The sequence below is a fragment of the Hylobates moloch genome, unplaced genomic scaffold, assembly GCF_009828535.3.
Source record: "Hylobates moloch isolate HMO894 unplaced genomic scaffold, HMol_V3 SCAFFOLD_5, whole genome shotgun sequence".
Taxonomy (NCBI): Eukaryota; Metazoa; Chordata; class Mammalia; order Primates; family Hylobatidae; genus Hylobates; species Hylobates moloch.
This window is the reverse complement of record NW_026652280.1, coordinates 108,811,377-108,833,645: the sequence shown is the minus strand read 5'-3', so window position 1 is coordinate 108,833,645 and position 22,269 is coordinate 108,811,377. Positions and strand designations below refer to the sequence as shown.

The 22,269-nt window shown below is 38.9% G+C and overlaps 1 protein-coding gene across 2 annotated transcripts in view; it reads right to left on the bottom strand.

Moving 5' to 3' along the window:
* Positions 1 to 22,269, bottom strand: part of TBX15 (T-box transcription factor 15) — a 119,046-nt gene that overhangs the window by 24,454 nt on the left and 72,323 nt on the right. For both annotated transcript variants that reach the window (XM_058439818.1, XM_032151954.2), the window contains exons 3-6: positions 19,917 to 20,018; positions 18,062 to 18,233; positions 16,847 to 17,014; positions 6,265 to 6,329 (exon numbers count right to left, since the gene is read on the bottom strand). In XM_058439818.1, coding sequence (XP_058295801.1) covers positions 6,265 to 6,329; positions 16,847 to 17,014; positions 18,062 to 18,233; positions 19,917 to 20,018 — 507 coding nt within the window. The remainder of the gene's footprint in view (positions 1 to 6,264; positions 6,330 to 16,846; positions 17,015 to 18,061; positions 18,234 to 19,916; positions 20,019 to 22,269) is intronic.

The following is a 22,269-nucleotide window of genomic DNA, read 5'->3' as shown; positions in this document are numbered from 1 at the left end:
AGTCTCTGGGAACCACTTCTTTCCTGAAGCTCACAGGCACTGAAAATTGCTAGGTATCTTTCTCCAGGGAGCCAGAACACAGAGACATGCCCCAGCTACCCAGAGCCAGATCAGAGGGCCTCAAGGGTGTGTGTGTCTAACCTACAGTTAGGCTAACTCAATGTCTTACAGCAGTGATCAGTCTCTGACTTTAATCACAATTGCCATTAATCTTTAAACTAAGCCTATTTAGAGATTTGCTCCTTCTTCCCTCCTTATGTGGTGTTCAAAAGTAGCTCCTCACTGCTGATCTACCTGATTTCCCCCTGGCTGGGATAGGGCTTTCTCTCTCTAGAGCTCCTGATTTTTAATTTCTGTGCCATTCATCGATACCTTTTTACTGTTTTGTAGCTAAATGAAAAATTATTGTTTTATTCTGTATTCCTGGCACCATGGAAAAAAAAAATACAAGAAAAGAAACCTGGAATAGGTACAGTCCCAGTCTTCCAGGAGCTTATATTCTAGTAGAGGGTAGAGCCCAGGAACACAGAGTACAAGACAAGAAAAAAAAAATCTCAAGCTGAGAAAAGCTATTTTTCCCTGAAAACAGGCAAGTGTTACTGTCTCCCCCAGTAAGAGAAATCTCCCAGAGGCAACCCTGGATATTGTGCCTGAGAGCTATATGCCTGATAATAGGTGAATGCTGCCCCCATCCCACACACACACCCAAAACCAGATTTGGGCCACACCATTTCTAAGAAATCTGGAAGTAGAAACAACTTAGAAAAAAAAAAAAAAAAAAAACAATTTCCCTCCCACTGCAGAGACAATGCCTGGAAGCAAAATCTGTCAGTGATTTCACTCCAGATGAAATGGCCATCTGCTATTCTTCACCACAACATGAACACACACATACACCTACTCCTCTCTCTCTCTCTCTCACACACACACACACACACTCACACATATATAGATATACTTGCACACACACACACATTCACACATATATGAATACTTACAATATTTATACATACACACATAGACACACACTCACACATATACAGGTTTACTTACACATACGCACACTCAACATTCACACACACACACACACACATACATGCATGCTCCCAGTGAAGACTTCTCATCAGGGGCTTAATTACTTGGTAATGGAAAGTAGCAGTTCCATAAGTCAAGTCTGAAGGGTGGAGACCTTCCTATGCTTCTCACATGACACTTCTTAAAGAAGCAGGGAGAACTACAATAGGCTCTAATGATGGTGGCACCACAGGGCTGAAATGTGGATTCACTGGGGCTCCCCTTGGGGTCTTACACAGTCCAATGAATATCACCTCTTGTTTCACCCAAGCTCAGAATCTATTCTGTGGAAGGCACAGGAGCCTAATGCCATGGAGACCAGAATACCATTTTTACTATAGATAAAGGTGTTTGGGTGTTGTGGCATAAGTGAGAAGGCTGAATGAGCTAGGTTGAACTCCCCTGAAATAAGCTGATGCCCCAGAAATGTAGGCCTCCTCTGCTAGACTTTCCACATAATGGAAAGACAGCTGGGAATGTATGTTCTGCAGGCAAGCAGGCAAGAATCTGGGGGGTTCCTTCCTCCAGACTCACCAATCAGGTCAGTCATTCTGGTTCCCACTGAGAGGAATGAGAAAGGGATGGGGCTAGAAGCCAGGAGGACTTCTCCATGGATATCTGTTTTGTTGTTGTTGTTGTTTGTTTGTTTGTTTGTTTGTTTGTTTTCTTCTTCTTCTTTGAGACGGAGACTCACTCTGTTGCCCAGGCTGAAGTGCAGTGGCATGATTTCGGCTCACTGCAACCTCCACCTCCCAGGTTCAAGCGATCCTCCTGCCTCAGCACCCCTAGTAGCTGGGATTACAGGCACGCGCCACCATGTCTGGCTAATTTTTGTATTTTTACTAGAGATGGGGTTTCACCATGTTGGCCAGGCTGGTCTGAAACTCCTGACCTCAGGTGATCCACCCGCCTTGGCCTCCCAAAGTGCTGGGATTACAGGCATGAGCCACCGCACCCAGCCAGATGTCTTTTTACATCAACATATGAAAAATGGGAAGCTAGTATGCTCAGCCACAGGTCCCTCAAGCACTCTTTTCTATATTTCAGAGGACAGAGCTGTCAGGCAGGGGGCCACACTCAGATGGTTCTGAGTGTGAGAGGCTTATGGGCTGAGAGAGACTCTCATAGGCATTTGAGGAGAGTGTCATGGGTAGCTGTGTCCTCCCCATCTTTCCTCTCACTCCCCCCTTCTTGAGCCTCTGGATTGTACTAGGATGGATTGAGATCGACAAACCTGAACATGTTTTGGTTTGAGGTTTGGCAAACTCTGTAACTCCAAAGTCTTCCACAAATGTTTTGTGTTCTGCAAAACCAAAAAACATTGGACAAGCACTTTCCCCCCTAATTTTTAAGCCCATGTGTGTTTAAACGAAATGTAATCCATATGTTTTGGGTAAATTTATATGCAACTCATCAAGCCATGCTCCTCTGCATGAGTAGTCACTTGATGTCTAAAATGCATGGGGAAGATCTTAGATTTATAAGATTTATTTATTTATTTATTTATTTATTTTTACCACAGAAGGGCAATAGATGAGGTGCTGGATGGAAGATGGTGAACTGGGTCCTGATTCTGACACAGAACCACCAGTTCTCAGAAGATTTGCAAATAATTCTCTATATCCTCATCTATCAATATTTCCCACCTGCAAAGTGGCATTAATAATTGTTGCCCTTATCAGATCCTGTGGGTAGCCAGTGAGAATTAAAGTGCGATTATCAGGTAATTTTGAGATATTTAAAAAGAAAAATACAAGGGCCCTCTTACTTGCCGTAGCAATTTATTTTAATCTAGTTTTCTAGAATGCTGAAGGACAAAAATGGCTTCTATCTTTAGTAATTCATCCTTGTCCCATCATGAGACACATGACTTCAATGTCATTATATCATAGTTTCACCTGCTAGGGAAGGTCAGGCTGGCTTCCTGTTCTCTACTAGGAAAACACTTACTGACACGGGGATAGAAAGTTGACAATGAAGTCATGGGGAGTAGACGACGAAGACAAACTGAGAATATACAGTTTGTTTTACTTGGAAAAGCAAAGGTTCTAGGTGACTTGAATAGTGTTTTTACACAGATTAAGAGGTAGGATTCTGCCTTTTAGAGTTAGAATTCTGTTCTCAATATCTGCTGAAGACAAAATAAGTCAAGTGTAAACAGTTAGCATGATATAGCACAAACCATTCAGGCTTTGAAGTCAGGCAGAGTCAATTTTAATACCTGCTCCAGCTTTACTATGTGACAGTAGGAAAACTGCCCAACCTCTCTGAGCCTCAGTTGCTTCATTTCTAAAATACGAGTTGTTTTGAAGATTAGAGAAAACATAATTAAAGGTCTGGAACACAGTAAGTTAACTGATAAAATTTCTGATAGTACTTAAAGTAGCCCTCAGATTTTGACGGAATATAATGAAGAATTCCCATGGTATCAGAAAAGAATAAATAAATAACGCTGTGAAATGGATTAATGAAGATCTATAGTTCTGCTTTCCCAGAGCCATTAGAGAGAACCGAGCCCATTAGGAAGGACACACACATAACTGTCTGCCCTGAGCAGTAAGACAGTCACCAGCCTTCAAGCCAGTAGAGGAACGAGGGCCTCAGCACTTGAACTGAGATGTCATCACAATTCCTAACCAACAGCAAATCCTTCAAGATGCAACAGTCTAATTCTCAAAGTTAAAGAGTGGCTCTAATTCCTACAACATAGATCTAATGCTGGTCAACACTAGCTTATCTAGCCTACTTTTCTGTTCTAAATCATGCCTCAGCACCTTCATTCTCATGATGCTCAGTCATGTTCCTGGGCAGGGGTCATGCCTTGTAGCCACAGGGCCTCCTTGATGTTGCACAGACATGCCTGGCACGCGTCTGTCTTTGCACTTGCTGTTTCTACTGCCCGGAGTGCATAGCTGGCAGCTTCTTTTGCAACATTCATGGCATCTTATCAGGACACCATCCCTATTCATGCTGTAAAAGTGTCTTCCACTCTCACTCTACCTCTTAATCTGATTTATTTTTCTTCTTTGCATTTATCAATAATTGACATACATATTTCTTGATGCCTTTGCAGTGCAGACAACAAATGGTTAAAGTACATTCAGATGGCAATTTCCAAGGATAGGGTGCCTGCTCATAGGAAAGCACTTATTTAGAAATCAAATTCAACTTTAGAAAAATGAATAAAAACTCAGAAAAACAAGGACTCAAATGGGAGAAAAAAGCAAAGAATATAAAATATTTCAAGTGCTGAAGAATAAAATAAGCAAATACTGAATGCTATTGGAGATACAGAAGGAAGGAAAAAGAAAGAAATAGTTTAATAACTAACACCAGTAGGTTGGAACCCTTGAGAGAGAGAGAGTTGTATCTAGAGCAGAAATTCTTAACTTTAAGACTTTTTTGAAAATCTGCAGAAAGATATAGACCCCTCTCCAGGAAAAATGTGCATCTATTCATCCAAACACAATTTTACCTACAATATCTAAAACCCCTGAAAAATCTATCCGTGTACTCCAAGCTGAAGGTCTTATAAGCCCTTGCATGCCATGGCCTACCTCCAGAAATAGCCTGTCATGAAAGTCCTGCCCCAAAGAATCACCACCAAGACAGGTCTAGAGGCTTCTTTACAAAAGGCCAGCTTCATTTTTGATCTCCTTATCACTGACAAGGTCTTCCATTAGCCCATAGTACAGAACCTTGGAAAAAAAGGCAATAGGAAATGTGCAAGCACATTCTGCTGACCTGGACATGTGAAATAAGCTAATGGGATGGAAGAGGATGAGCCATCTGAAATGAAAGTAATAGGTATTCATTCCTCACTGGCTAAATTTTGAAAATGAGGGCCTTTGTCTTGTTATAAACAAAGAATGATCAAAAGGAAAGCATTTGACATGTAGTCCACATGCCTGAGTTCTACTACGCTCTACCACTAACTAGTAGTTGCTTGACCAAAAATATATTGCTCAATTTTGTCGTCTACAAGCTGGAATTTTAAGTGATTTTTACTTTTCTCAGTATATATAATTTTTAAAAATTCTGAGGTGAATACAATTTTCTTCAAATCTAAATATATTTTAAATATACATAAGTTTAGCAGAGAAGTGATTCATAAGTCATTTTGTAAAGAAAATGATTGCCATAACCGATTTTTAGCATAAATCTTGATTCTAATATAATGCACTGCACATTTCACGAAATGTTTTGAAATTAAAGTTTTTGGTTTATTAGAAAACTCTTACAGACAGAATACCAAAGATAACCCCTGGTAATCTGTCATTTGAATGTAAATAAATGCCCTCAAATTATTTTAAAAAATCTATTAAAATAAACAGTCATTGCAAAGCCTATGCACTTTATGAGACAGATGTGTCACATTTGTGGATTCAATACTGTCTATATAAGACGAAATTTTTTGATTGAATAATCTTAGATATAGCTGGTTTCCCTACCTATTTTGATTCTCTCCTAACTTTCCACAGGTAACAGCTTTTAATTTTATATAGGAGGAGTGAGAAAGAATTTAGAGAAAAGAAAGAAGTATCAACCAGAGAAATGACACAGTCTCTTAGGACATTTATAGCAGGAGCAAATAGTCCTATAAACTTCAGCAATAAGAGATTCACTATATAATAACCTAGTCATAATGACTGAGGCTAAGTCATCAAGAAAGGGGTATTCTATAAACTCTCTTTTCTAAAGCAGGAAGCATCTGATATATTTTGGAACTATTTCCCAGGGGAAAAACAGTTATCTTTTTTTTAACACTGTTTTAGTTCTTAAGGTAGTAATTTTCTGAAAAAAATGTTATTTGTCTACAACTCCTTGCTTCCTGGGAATGCGAAATATATGAGATATCACTGCAGGTGCTGAAGCCACCTGTAGATACTTATCAGAGAAAAAATGGCAATCTTTTAATGATAATAAATTAACATAAAATTTGTTTTAAGTGACTCAATTACTAAATATGATGTGGGGAAGAAAACAGCATGAGGGATTTGATCTGGTGATTTAGACTATGCAACAAAGAATTTCATTCTTACGTTAGCTATCCATTTCTCTTTGCCGAAGTGTACACAGTGGTGGAGCATACAGGTGTTTTCTAAAAGGCAGGAGCCATCAACTATCAGCAGGATGTGAGGGAAGTAATGTCACATAGAAAAGAAGTGCCTCTTCCCCAATGATTCTTACCTGTTTCTCCCAGAATCTCTGAATCCTTTAGCAAAAGGGTTTCGGTCAATTTTTAATCTGGTAATCTGGAAACAAACAAATAATTATGAATTGCTTTTATATTAACTAATTTCTTTTTTAGTACTCCTAGAAAATTACAAAAATCACTTTTTTAATAACAGCTGTTGCTTTTATTTAATTTCCTTTCAGCTTGAGATTTAATTTGAAGCTGGATATAGAACTTGGCCTGGCACACAGATGTCTGACCCACCCGACTCACTTCTCTATAAAAACTAAAATTTGCCCAGTATGAGACTCTATAAACTCTCTCCTATTCACCTTCTTTGCCCCAGAGTGGTGATAAATCACTTGCCTAGACAGATATTGAAATGGAAAATTGGTCAATGGTCACGTCCATCGTACATGACACACAGGAGGCACTTAAAAAATGCTTGTTGAATGAATGAGTAAACAAATGATGTGCAAGTGAGTTAATAATTAATAATGGACTCAGTCAATTCAGTTAGGTTGAATCAGACCACCAGACAATCTGCCTTAGCCTGAAAGACCCAAAAAATTGACTGCATTTGCCATTTCACTGAAGGCATGCCTTTCCTACTACTAGAAATTATTCATTTAATGACTTGAAATGTTCATGTGAAAGACAGAAAAAGCAGAGTTTTGCCAGGGTCTTACCCAAAGGAAAATCTGCAATGTGAGACTGAATGGGGCAGGATGCAGTACATGTTATCCAGTCTCCAAGACTCACAAGCAAATCAGAAATAAAGAGCCAGTTTCATAAGGCTGACCAAGCTAGCACATCCAATTGTGTCACCAGCTTGGTCTTCAGGGGCCACGTGTTTCAACCCCCACTCAATGCATAAGTCCCCATCCATTGCATCCTATCTTAGTTCTGGCAAACCCTGTCATGGTTGTATATATTGCCTTCATGTCTGTAGACTAGAACAAGCCTGAACAACATATTTCGCATGCACCCTAGTGTTTCCACTTTCAGCCTTGGTACCTTTGTGTCTGAACCAATTGTTAATGACTCACTACATGCAAGCAATGGAGACTTAGGCATAGGTGCTAGGGAGTTCAGGAAGGAAGGAAGGCACTCCCAATGCAAGGTGATTCTAGAAATAAGGGAATCTCATTATTTAAGACCCATATTTTTGATAATTGTAGAACTTATCACTAAGACAGCTAAAGTTGTTTCCTACATTGCAAATCTTTCCTAGTTCTCTTTCACCTCATTTTATCAGAGTGGAATTTCCCAAGACCACAGTCTTTAAATGTCTTTCAAAGCAATGTGAGATTCTGACAAACAGACTCTGACTTGAAAGAGTCTTCAAGGCTTCAAGGTTATTTTCTTCCTAAATATTCCTTGCCTTTAAAATTGCACACTAATTATTCAGCACTAATAATGTAGCAAAAGCAATTTTACATGTATTTTATAGACCATAGCAGGAGTCTAAAAGTTTGGCTTTCTAAAGTCGAGTGTCTGCCATCTGAATATTGTATTGAGTTTAAAAGAGTGTCACTGCTTTTCTGTGTTTGACTTAAAATCAGTTCTTTCTTCCTCCATAATCTACAGCAATAAACCATGCACCATATTTTCTTTTCAAGTTGGGGTTATAATATTTTATTTTCTCTTTCAAGTTGGTTTATCCTGTCCAACTCATTTATGATAGGGATTTCTGACACATGACTGTGATGCCATGTTTTGGGGGTCTCCACAGACCCCTGTAAATATAACAGCACTCTACTTCATGGGCCTGGGAGAAATGGTTGAAAATATGTTTCCCACAGCTCATTGGATCCCAGGCCAATGGGTATGCATGGAAATTTAATAGCAAATGCCTCAAGTGTTAGAAAAAAACAATATCCGTACACTTGTTTTAAAGCTTTTAATGTGAGAATTAGAGAGCCTTTATGAAGAGCGTGGTTGTGCCACTTATCATTTATCATCAAGTACCTTCTGTGTGCAAAGCAGTGTGATAAGCAACACAGGTGACAGAACCATGTACAGCCAGTGTACAGATATGTGTCATCCATTTTTCCTCAAGGAGCTTATAATCCTTAAGAAAGAAGCAAATGTGCACTAACAATTACAATATAAAAAAGAAGGTCATAAAGCTTACAATAAAGGCAAAGTACCCTGAGAGCTTAGACGAAGTACGAATTACTCCATGTTGAAGGGCTCTGGGGTTTCATGTTAGAGACAGCATGTGAGCCAGGCCTTGCACGATGTGTAGGATTTTAATGAAAACACAAGACAAGGAAAAAGGACAAAGGAAGCATTTCTTAAGAAAGGCACTATGTAACACAGGATATGAACAGACATTTCACAAAAGAAGACATTTATGTGGCCAAGAAACACACGAAAAAAAAGCTCAACATCACTGATCATTAGAGAAATGCAAATCAAAACCACAATGAGATACCATCTCACGCCAGTCAGAAATGGCGATTATTAAAAAGTCAAGAGACCAAGCGTGGTGGCTCATGCCTGTAATACTCATACTTTGGGAGGCCGAGGCAGGTGGATTGCCTGAGCTCAGGAGTTCGAGACAAGCCTGGGAAACATGTTGAAACCCCATCTCTACTTAAAAATACAAAAAATTACCTAGGCATGGTGGCGTGCACTTGTAGTCCCAGCTACTTGGGAGGCTGAGGCGAGAAAATCGCTTGAACCCAGGAAGTGGGGGCTACGGTGAGCTACGATTGCACCACTGCACTCCAGCCTGGGTGACAGAGCAAGACTCTGTCTCCAAAAAAAATAAAGAAATAAAAAATAAAAATAAATAAATAAAAATCGAGAAAAAACAGATGCTGGCAAGGCTGTGGAGAAATAGGAATTCTTTTCACTGTCGGTGAGAATGCAAATTAGTTCAATCATTGTGGAAGACAGTGCAGCAATTCCTCAAAGACCTAGAACCAGAAATAGCATTTAACCTAGCAATCTTATTACTGGATATATACCCAAATAAATAGAAATCATTCTATTATAAAGATATATGCATGTGTATGTTCATTGTAGCACTATTAACAAAAACAAAGATGTGGAATCAACCAAAATGCCCATCAATAATAGACTGGATAAAGAAAATGTGATACATATACATCATGGAATACTACACAGCCATAAAAAGGAATGAGATCATGTCCTTGGAAGGAACATAGATGGAGCTGGAAGCCAATATCCTAAGCAAACGAACGCAGGAACAGAAAACCAAACACCACATGTTCTCTCTTATAAGTGGGAGCTGAATGATGACACATAGACACAGGGAAGGGAACAATACACACTGAGGCCTGTCAGGGAGCAGCAGAGGAAGAGCATCAGGATAAATAGCTAATGCATGTGGGGGCTTAATACCTAGGCGATGGGTTGATATGTGCAGCAAACTACCATGGCACACGTTTACCCATGAAACAAACCTGCACATCCTGCATATGTATCGTGGAACTTAAAATAAAATTTAATTTAAATTTTTTAAAAGAAAGGCCCTATGTAAGCATGAATATCAAAGTGGGAAAGAATGACACATATTCCAGAAACCTTAGCCCATGTCATCATCATCTCTTGACTGAACTATTCTATGTAGCCTTAGAACTGAACTTTCTTCCATTCTCGTCCCTGTATAATCTCTTCTCTGTCGAGCACCCCATTTGGTCTTCGTTGACATGTAACTGGACCAAGTCATTCTCTTTAGTGGCCACTACCACTCAGAATTTAATCCAAATTCCTTGTCTAGCCTTGCAGAACCAGCAGGCCCTTACTCTGGCCTGCCTCTCCAACCCATTCACACTCCCTTGCCTTGATCCACAGGCTCAGGGCAGACTGAGCAACTCAGCCAGACTGAGATGCTCCCAGTGCTGGAATGTGCCAAGCTCTTTCTGTGTTCAGGCCACTCACATTTGCTCTACAACCAGATTCGAAATGCTCATTTCTCTACTTTGCACACAGCTGACTCCTCGTCCTAAACCTCAGTCAAAATGTTATCTCCTGAGAGAGATCTTCTCTGATCATCTCTCCAAAATAGGATACTTCTGCTACTCTTCTTAACTGCACCCTTTTAAATTCCATCTTTCCTCTTAACACAATTGGTAATTACACATGTATTTTTGTATTTACATGTTTACTAAATGTAACTCCCCCTGGACCACAGGTAGGAACCATGTCTATTTTTTATACCATTTAATTAAGCAGAACCTAGTGTGACATGCTCAATGAATATTTATTCAATGAGCAAGTGAATGGATAAATGATGGTGTGAGAGCCAGGGATCAAGAGTCCCAAAACCATGATAAGCTTTAGAGAATCTAGACCAAACAATGCTCTTGATTCTATTTGCTTTCACTAGAGGCATTAGAGACAAAAATCCTATACTAACAGAACAAGGTCTATTGGTAACCTCCTGTGTGACTAAAACAAGTCTACTAGTCTACATGTCCAAACTTTGTCCAGTGATAATGAGAAGACAGGGAAAATACAGAGGTTGTAAAAGCATTTTACTTTACCGATTTTATTTCCATAACCTTATACTAAGTTGTGTAGTTTGAATTATAGAACTACACAATGAGGCACACAAGGGGGTGGTTGCCGACTTGCCACCATTAATGTTAATCATTGTCATGGACTTCTTGCCTAGTAACATGGAGGCAGTTAATAAATGAGGTATACTTCACAGTGCACCAGGCAGACATAAATAGCACAACCTGAAAAGGAAATGAAACTTGAATATCCTGAGTATGGTTTTACAGTACGAAGGCTGTAAGGGCCTTCTCTTATTAACACTCTTGGTTATTTGTATTTCATACTATATTGCTTGAAAGGTTTTCCATAGGGGGGAAAACAAAACAAAATAAAAAACCTTAGCCCATATGAAAAAGATTCCACACTGATTTGAGTCAGCAAAATGGCTCTCTAGTTTAGACCATAATGAGTGGCTCAGAAATCCTATTGGATTTGCTCACACAAACCTGGCTGTGGTTTCCGACTTCCTATCTGGTTCATGTAGCCAATTCTCATCAAGAATAAGACTGTGTTACCTGGGAAAACAAGGCCATGTCTTTTTGAAATCTAGTTTCCTGTCTGAAAACTAAAATCAACGTTCAGCATTCTTTTTCCCTTAGAGAAGACAAAGACTTTGCAATGGAAATTTCTTGCTAATTCTGTGAGGATGTGTTGGCGTCAGATTCTTCTAAGAAAAAGCATGAAGTGTTGAGTCACCTTTATTCCCACATCTCCCACTTTATTCTCCATGAAGAGATTCTGGGCATGTTGCACCTTTCTCTCTGTGATAGGCCTGCCAAGTTGGCACATAGAAAGCAAATAATAGTAATAATAACTTCAGTATGCTAGCAGCCGTAAGAGTCTATTGGTCAGTAAGCAAGGATGGAAAGAAGGAATGGAAAATGGGGAAAGAAAAGCATAACATATTCCATGAAAATAGAAAAGCTCTCTTTACTACTACTTACATCCAAAGAAACAGAACCACAGATATATAAAGAAACCAGTGGTAGAGTCGTGTTGGCTAATCATTCATTCAGTTTCATTTCAGTCATTTGCCAACCATATATATTCAGTGCTATGCAATATAGGTCAGACGCAAATATCTTAGATTTACGGAAATGTGCTTCAGAATTTTTTAGGCCAATTCTAATCCCCCTCCCATTATTTGAGGAATCAACGTTACATCTGAATTTTTCATTCTACCAAATGGAGACAGTTGACATCTATCTACTTTCTCCTGTCTCATAATTTCATAAAATAAGTGACGTTTTTATATCAAAAAACTAGGAAAGACAAAATAAAATAAAGTCTATTAAATTAAACGTCTACATTCATAAAAGTCCCCACATTTCTTTATTTTTCTCATTTTTCAGTGGACCATAAAAAACTTCTCCATAGACTAGTACTGATTCAGACCAAATCATCAATTTGTAAATGAGAATTCTAAGGTAAAGTGATTTGTCAAAAGTAGTACAGTCCGTCAATTGCAGAATTGGGTCTAGAACTCAAGTCTTCTAACTCCCAACTTCGTGTTTTCTACATCATACTGTTTATCTGTAAAAGGTAGAACTTTTGTTCTTAAAAAGCTCAAAATAGCAAGAGAAAGATTGGACATGCACGCCAAAGTTACAATGTGATGAGGTCACGAGAGAGGTGCAGTCCCCTAACAGTTCTAACTGGGGAGAGCTCATTTGCAGCTGAAAAAAGGAAAGGAAGTGGTAGGGAATGGTATTTTCACCGAATTTTTGAAGAGTAGAAGGAATCAAGACAAATAAAAATGAAAGGGAAGGGCATTCCTGGAAAAGAAAAAGGGACATACAAAGGCAGGGATGCTACAAAGTTCAGGCAACAGTAAAAATCTGACCAGATTGCGCCACTCTTGCAGATGTGTGAGGAGGAACAACAGAAATTGAGCCTAGAAATGTTGTTGGTGATTAGCCACGGAGGACATTATTGAAAAGACTCGGGGTCCAGGACTTGACTCCCTAGGCACTGAGGAGTCATTGACAATTTTTGGCATAGATATGGTGCAATTATCACTGTGCTTTACAATGATGTATAGGATGGCCCGTGAGATATTAAGCTTGTAGTCCAGGTGACCTAACTGGAAGCTATCATAAGAACCCAAGGTAGGGGGAAGGCAGGAACAGAACAAGGGCAAAATCAATCAGATTCGAAAGAAGAAAATATTCTGTCAGTAGAAGCAAAAGACATTAGTGGCAGACTGGATGTTGTGACAACCAGGTGTTCAACCTGGGTGACAAGATGGAAGTTAGCAGGAACAGGGGGTTTAACAATGCCACTCATAATCCCAACACTTTGGGAGGCTGAGGTGGGAGAATCGCTTGAGCCCAGGAGTTCAAGACTAGCCTGGGCAACAAAATGAGACCCCATCTCTAAAAAAAAAATCAAAACAATTAGGTGGGCATGGTGATACCCGCCTGTAGTCCCAGCTACACAGAAAGCTGGCACAGGAGGATGGCTTGATCCCAGGAGGCCAGGGCTGCAGTGAGCCATGTTCACACCACTGCACTCCAGCCTGAGTGACAGGGCAAGACCCTGTCCCAAAAAACAAACAAACAAAAAATAAAAACAACAGGAGAATTGAAAAGAGTCACAAATAAACAGTATATTGGGGAATATTTTATTTACAAAACACCATGTTCATACCTCTCAAGTATAGACTTACTAAAAATGTATTGGTATAGATTATCTGGTGAATAAAAACAATTTTTAGACATGAACATTCTAATAATTTTCAGTAGTTGAAAATTGTGTTGATTGCCTTGGTTTGAGAACAATTGCTCCCAATCCTCATTTAAAATCATGCAGAAAAAAAAAAGAGGGATAAATTAGAATTCCAGAGCTTTCAGGGACCTTGTAAAGCACAGGCCAATTCCTCATTTTCTAAGAGAAGAAACTGAAGCACTGAAGCACAATTATTGTAAAAAAACACAATTTGCTCAGAGCAGCATGTGTAGCTAGTAGAAAATTTAAGACTAAAACCCAGGTCTCCAAATGTCTAGCCCATTGCTGTCTGTGGACCAGGACACTGCTTTTCCTTAGAAAGTCTGGGTAATGTTCCATTTCCATTACATTCCCTCTATTGTCTTTTCTTCAGTGTTTCCCCAAACAAGTTCCTGAGAACACTAAGGACCTACCACTAAATTTTTTTCTGTTTACTATTTCACAGGTCTCCTAACCATTTCTTTAAAAAGAAATAAATGAAGTAAATAATTTTGCCGTATTGATTGTTCTCATTCTAGAATGTTATGAAGAATAAAAACACAGTAATAGGTGAAAATAGCTCACAAAAGAGAACAATTTATGCTACCTGGCATCTTCATAACAAGTCCGAAAAGTATAGTTAGGTAACAGCTCTGACCTACAGGATGCAAACTTCAGGATTCCTGGGGGAAAGACCCAAGGTTATTTTGTATTACTAGAAGGTACTGTATTATATTAAATCATATCTGCGCAGCCAAAGGGAATGTTAAATAAGCATGCTTGCTGATTTATCCAGGTATTAGAGGCTTGTTAAACAGGCAAAAGCTGTCATCTTGATCCCAAAATGGGCAGAATTGAGTATGACTCATCTATTTTGCATGTCAGCACATCATGAATTCACCAATATGACATGACGACAGAGAGATCAAAGTAGTTACCTATGGATTATAATTCCTTTGAGAGCCATTGCAGCTCCTCCAATTTCCAACAATGCACTTTTTCCTTAATAAGCAATTTATTCTTTAAAATTGCTTCTATGCCCCGCTTTTCATGCCTGTTCAGACCCAGCCACGGAGCAACCTAGGCTGACTACTATTAATTAGATGTCAGGTTTGTGTCAGTGAATTTATACATGTTCCCTTATTTAGTCCTCATAGCACTACGAGGTAGGTGCATTTTCAAGACCGGAAACACAAGTTGAAAGAAATTAATGCCATGCAATGTCAGTGAAAAGATCAGAAATCAAACCAAGTTTATCTGCTGCCAAATTTCATGATCTTAACCATGGTATCCTGCTCCCACTTCAGCCCAGATGTAAACAAAATATTTCTATGAGTAGAATGTACTCATGTGCTAGAACACTGTCTATGAAAGAAGGTAAAGGATGTGAAGAGGCTGTCGGAAACCCACGCTTGGTCCTCTTTCATTGTCAAAGTGAGTTGTAGCTTTCTAGTTTCAACTTGGGTTACAATAATGGCTCTCCTAGTCTCTATAACTGATCTCAATGAGGCAGTAGAATGTTTGTTCTTCAGTGTTCTACAAAGTAAATTCTGATGTTGAAATATTTATTGTCACATCGCTGCCTTCATCAGAAACTATTTTAAATTGTGGCTGGAGTATTCTTAGAAAAGTCTAATCAGTTATCCAAAGAACTCAGACTCTTATTCCCCTTCTTCTGAGCCAGAACTAATCCCAAAGTTCTGGTTGCTCCAAAGTCCATGTCTATATTGATGCTATATCTTGTATCAGAGCTTGAAAAATCTTAATTATTACAGTTTTCTGTATGGATCCTCCATGGCTTCTGCAATTTTACTATCTAAGGAATTTGAGATGGTTTAATAGCTTCTTAAATAGCACCCAAACCAAACTAAAGCTCTTCTTCTATTTTAGATCAAATGTGGCATTCACAAGGAAAATCTGAAGTTGAAAACACTTCACAGCTGCTGAGAAGTCTAACGCTGTATAATACTTAACATTTAGTGGACTAAGGTTTGTTGTATGTCAAATTCCCCTGAAAGTAAATAATACCTAAGGAATCTTATGCAGAAGGACCATGAAAGATAGAAATACCCTTTTTATATGAGTCAATACTTACATAATTCACCTTCAGCTGCCTTGCGCATAATAAGCACTTGATATAGAATTAGTAAATGAATGCTTTTCTAGATACTGCTTTCATTGTTAGAGCATGAAGCAGAGCATCCAATACAAAAGGTATTGAGTATAATGGTGTACATTCACTTTGCTTCCATAGGCCCCAAATAAAAGTGAGCACAGTTTCAAGCAAGATAAACAAACAAAACATTTCTTTGTTTTGGAAAGGTTCACTGCAGAATCTTTGTAATTACATATTTTGACAAACAAACACCATCCAATTAACAAAAATTGCATTTTTATGCAACTTTTAGGGAGTTGGGTAAAGTGAGACCACTTGTAAGTCCACCTAGCCACCTTCCTCCAAAAAAAATACAGAAACAAAAACACAAAAAAACACGTTTAGAATACCCACAGTAATTCCAGGCTTGACTTCTCCTTCCCCCTCTCCTATATGTATTTCTCCTGCATTCTTCTGGCTAGTTCGTGTGTGTGTGTGTCAACATCAGAAAAGTGTCAACTCTTCCAGGAAAACTTACCTTATTCCACAAACCAAGAAACATTCTGCCTACATCTCTGTCATTGAATTATTTCATTTTACTATCATTATTTTTTATATGTCTTTCATTCAACAAAAATTCTTCTTTTCTTGAACAAAAAATTCATCTTAATCAGCTCTATTTCTCTGCTAAATCTGGAACATAGTATGTTCTCAATAAATATTTATGGAATGAATGAATTATTACAGATATAAACTTACAGATCTTAGGATGTGGCCAGTGGTCACAAAGAAGTAAATTAAATCTGAAAGTGTAAGTGAAAGTAGTGGGTCTTAAATAGGCCCACAATAGCTTGATGACTTTGATGTAGCCTGGTGGAAGGATACACAGAAAACTGTATATAAGAGAGAAGGCATGACTCAAACCTCAATACTTGCAAAGGAATTTCAAATGATGAGGATCATTTGCCAGGATGTAGTAGAGATCATGAACACAGGTGCAAGTACAGAGAGACATAAAAATAATTTAATAGGTTTGGTCCTCTCAGTCAAGATCTTGTCTCTGATCTAAACCTAGACTGTATAAGCTGTTACTAGGCACTACCATATTGTTATCACCAATGCCCTGTGTGTACTGAAAAACTCTTGTCTCTCATACTAATCCTTCAGTGCCATGCAGGACTAAGCATTTCTTGCCCAAAGCAAGAAGAGACTGTTTTAAAAAGAGATGTAGCAGAAGACTCTCAAGGGCCACCTCTTACCTGCTGGTTCTGATAGGCCGTAACTGTGGTGAACACAGTCTCAGGAAAGTTGAACGTTTTCACCCCATCCCCAACAGGAACAGGCTTAGTGGGTGAAAGGTCGCTGCTGAAGTCTTTGCGAATCACGTGAACTCGAGGCTGGTATTTGTGCATAGAGTGCAGAATGATCTGAAATAAAAAGGGGAATTGTACCAGGCTTGGCTTTAAGGAACCTACATTTTGCTCTCATGCAAAAATAAATCACTAAGTAGAAGCACTATAAGAAAAGCACAGATTGGAGGTGAGATGTACAGAAAACTAGAAATCAGTATACTTGCCCAGGAAGAACTAAGTGATTAAATAGCATTACATGAAACCAAATAGCAGGACATCCTTATCATGGATGGTAAAAGTAATACATTTGCTTCAATTGGATAATGCTGAATGACTTCTTTAGTACCAATAGACAACATGTCACTAAAAGGTCTCAGAACCTCTGCCATGTGACAAGTTGTTCCCTCCAGCTTCAAATTTTCAGCATGTAGTCATGCTGTCTTTAAATTCTACATCCTATTATTTGCATTCATTATTGAATATGTGAACATTATTTTGTTATGTGAGAGTAAATGGTAGATATGGGTTTTCACTCTTTCAGAAAATTGTTATTTCCTTGAAGATGGAAGCAATGGTTTTAGCTTATTCAATCTTCCCATAGCACCCAGTATGGGTCCCGCCATTCAGTGAAAATTCAGTATGTGTTTCACTGCCAAAGATAAATTAATAACATCACATGCTCCAAATATACCTGGAAAGCCTTAAGATTTAGTCTTCCGTATAAAAAATTTCTTGACAAATTAGCTGAAACTGTCATTCACTTGTTTCTCTTGTTTTATGGCCTCATGGGTTATTCTACTGATTGTTGTGATTTTTTTTTAACCACTGGTTGATTTGTCTTGTTTTGCTATCTTGCCTCCTCGACTAGACTGTAAGCCTCTGGAGCAAAAGGACTTTGTCTGGTAAACACAACTTAATATACAACAGATGTTTGCTAAATGTTAGATTTGTAATAAATGGAATTTAACTGGAAAAAAACACTTTTATGCTTACTTACTTAAAATTACTTAAAGTGGCATAGAGATTCCTTATTTTACCTATCTGAAAAAGACTGGGGCTAGCCAGCTCTAAAGCAAACAGAGGAAGAGAGAAAGAAAGGGGAGATAGGATTCTTTGACTCACATGTCCTTGATCATCCAATTCATTGTTGGTAAGCTTGAGTTTGTCAAAACTGACCACCTGTCTCATCCAGGTGTCTCCAGAAGCTAGAGAATCAGGGTGTATATAAACTCTTGGGGGCACAGGCGAATCAGCATTGCCAGCCACCATCCACTTGGAGCTGTGATACACATATCTGAGATAAAGAGGAAGAGAGGAAAATTCAGAGACAGAGGCAGAGAAGGGACAGAGGCCCAGGAAACAAGTTGAGACAGGGGAAAGGAGAGAAAAACAAAGAGATTACATGAATGGAGAAGTAATGGGAAAGAAACAGAGAATCAAAGGAGGAAAAGAGAAGGGCAGATAACCAGGGAAATGAAATAGAGATAGAAATGGACAAAAGGATGGAGTGGGGAGGGCAGAGAGGTGTTGTGGTTAATGATCAAGTCTACAGCCCTCGCAAGGAAAACATTCTCACGGCCGTCTTCCTTTCTTCCGTCTCTCCATGCCGTGCACCCCTGTGTGCACACAGGCATCCTGAACTCACATGTCTAGCTATAGAAAAGGCATTTTACTGCAACCTTTCACCTTTCAAATGCAAACCATATAATCCCTTGGCCATTTGTTCAGGATTTTGTTCCTTATTAAAAACATCTTCCATATTGTCCTATAAAATGCAGCCATGTGCAGAGCCTTCCCAAGCCTCTCACTGGTTAACCATTTCCTTGCTAAGAATCTGGACTTTGAGACATTTCTATGATGGGCCTTTGCCTCTCTGCAACCATTTCAGAAGCACCACCAAATACTCCCAGTTCACATTGTCTGATGAACCTGTTTTGAACATCATCTTCTACACTATTTTCCCACAAAGTCACTGGAAAAAAGACATTGTTTGGTAGCAAAGGAAGTCAGTTTTCCCAACTTTGACAATTTTCTCATGGTTCAGAAGAAACATCTCCATGGATCTGGTACTTCCCTGCTTCTCAGTTCTAAAGGACCACATGTGACCTGGACCCTGACAAGTAGAGGCACCCAGTCCAAATCACAATCCCAAGATCCCCTGAAACAAGCTGGAAGCATCTTTTCTCCTAAGTCCTGAAATCCAGACCGTGTCTCTCTCAGCCAGCTCTCTCCCCACTTGCTATACTAGTCCTGGCCTTTTTCATCAACTCTTGCCTCCCTATTCACGGGTTTAAGGCCAAGTTGTTACACTTTAGATATTTCAAAAATGAGTAATGATTTACTGATTTGAGTGAGACCTCAAGAAAACAAATAAGCCACAACTTTTTTTTTCTGGCAAGAGCAATGTATAAGCCATCCAAGAGACATGGAGACTATGTTGGCTTTGAATCAGTTTGAGGGAAAATTACTTAACAATCTCACAACCCATATCAATGAATAATAATTCTCCCTAAGTAGATATTCTTCTTGAAATTTTACCCAGTTCTCCTGTTCTTCCTCTCCATCATCTATGGGGTGATCCATCAAATATACATTTTAATATGATTTATTGTTCCACCTCTCCTTCCTCTTTCCAAAATAAATCGCCCCAATTTATTTAGCATTTCACAAACCAAATTATTCAATATGTTAATCACTTCCAATGTTAATTAAATTAATTTTAGACTTAAGATCCACTTGATTTTTGCTACCTTGGGAGACACTATACAATCCCATTTTATCCAGAGACATAGTGGGGAATCCCAGGTCAAACTTAACGCTTTTTCCACCTGGTGCTCTGCCACAGGCCATTGGCATAGTCTGCATTCCTTGTTCCCTGTACAGCATACATTGCTAAAATATATCCTCTAAGGAGTTTGAAGAATTGTCTTGGAATGCTGGTGATATCCACATTTCCGCATCCCAGAGTTATTGTTACCTGTATCTTTTATTGTCCACAGGCACAATGTCCATTGCTATGTAGTACTGCTGATGTGGATCTAGGCCAGTGATTTTCACTCTCATGGCAGGAAACATCCTCCTATAAAGATGAATAAAACAGAAAGCTCAGAAATCAGAGTGGGAGAAGTAGCAGGGGTAAAAGCTTAAACAATGTGTTTTTGTTTGTTTGTTTTGAGACGAAGTCTCGCTCTGTCACCCAGGCTGGAGTGCAGTAGCACAATCTTGGCTCACTGCAACCTCCGCCTCCCGAGTTCAAGGGATTCTTCTGCCTTAGCCTCCCAAGTAGCTGGGACTACAGGTATGAGCCACCACGCCCAGCTAATTTCTGTGTGTGTGTGTCTGTGTGTGTGTTCAGTAGAGATGGGGTTTCACCATATTGGCCATGCTGGTCTCGAACTCCTGACCTCGTGATCTGCCCGCCTCGGCCTCCCAAAGTAGTGAGATTACAGATGTGAGCCAATGCGCCCGGCCTAAACAATGTATTCTTATTAGGTACTCTAAGCACATCAAATTCTAATGTCCTCTAACTCTCAAAGTTGACTAATTTTTTTCACTTTGGAAATTATCACTATGAAATATACTGGAGACTTACACTACTGAACTAGTATCTCTTCTTAACTTAAATTGACCTATCTGATGATTCATACTCTCCAAGTGTTCAACCCTGCTTTGTATTTTTAGTTAATCTTTGTTGTGATATATATGTATACATAGGCATGTGTGTGCATGTGTGTAGCCATGCATACATTTCCTATTAGCTATAATCTGTTTAAAGGTTAGTATAGCAACTTACACTCTTATAATCCAAAGAGCTTTTCAGTTTATTGCAAGTTATCATAAAATATTTTCAACTGAGTTTATTTGAAAATAACCACTCTAAAAATAGTCTCTCAAGTATAAAAGAAAAAAGGAAGGTGCTACCAGTCTCCAAACAAAGAGCCATCAAGATTTTTTAGTGCATAAAACTGTAGAAAATTTTCTGCAAGTTCTCAGGCTGTCAACGTGTGTGTCAGAGGAAGGACCCTGTGGAATTGGAAGCAAATACCAAATGAATTCTCGTGGCCTCTGGGCAATACCTTGTTTCTACCACAATGGCTTGTTAAACTTGCCAAAGCAAGTGAGGTCAGGATATAGCACTTTACGACTTCTCTCATAATTGAAGAGAGGAGGAGACAGAGCAGCCCAAAAGAGATATTGAGTTTCAATAAGTCTAGAATAAAGTTCACCATTCTTCTTTAACCATAAGAAAGAAGAAAAACATCAAGCTCAAGCTCTTTTCTATCAAGCCGGACATAAAAAGTCCTCAGTTCAAAAATTTGGATTGCACTGAATGTGCTCTAGGCTACTTGTATGCAAAATGCTGCATTAAGCTTAACCATCTGGGGCTAGTTAGTTGAGCTGGGCAGAGCACGGTGCTAATGAGGTCAAGGTCACAGGCTTGATCCACATATGGCCTAATTGGCTTTGCTCCATTTCATGGCCATAGACCATACCCTGACCTCAGACAGCCATCTTGCAAATATGTACTGGTTCGTCACAGGAGAGGCTCTCTGTTCTAGTTACACACTCACTACTCATCCAGGAAAAGCAACCCAAAAGGCTAATATCCCCTGGCAGTAGGTCAGTGACATGATAATCATATCTGAGAGAAAGCACAAGAAGGATCACAGTCCTTTAATAGAGATGGTGGCTAATTCTTATTTACAAAATTAATGCATAACTATTTCATCTTTCTCACCTTATTACTCTTCGGAAGCTTCTAGCGGTATATCATTTAAAAATTTATCCCCCTACTTCACAATTTTTATTTAAAAGCCTCATACTTTTGTCTTATGGTGGGCTAATGAAATTTGATGATGGGATACTCACATTGACTAAATCTAACATTCACTATAGGTAAGGCACTTTAATTTGCATTAATTAATTCCAAAAATTTTGGGAACATTGATCTATACACTTAAATACAGATAAGTAATTCCCTTCTTAATAACACTGATTTATAGCTTCCCTGTATATGTAAATGTTTGGAGGGCATCTTGCCAGAGATGGGGCAAAAGTCCTCTCACTTACTACCTGAGTTAAGAAAATATGGTTTCCCCCAGTCACCTAGAGAGGCTGTATTACATGAAAGAGAGAGATTTCTTTTCTTCATACCTTTACAAAAAAAGGTGTTAGATGTTTTTAATTCAATATCTGTTTTGTCTGGAACAGTTATATGACCTTTAATGGAGAAGCTACCCATCCCTTTCCAGTACCCAACTTCTAAAATGAATGAACTATGTGACTTTGGATAAATCATTTAACCCCATCACCTATAAAACAAAGGAAAT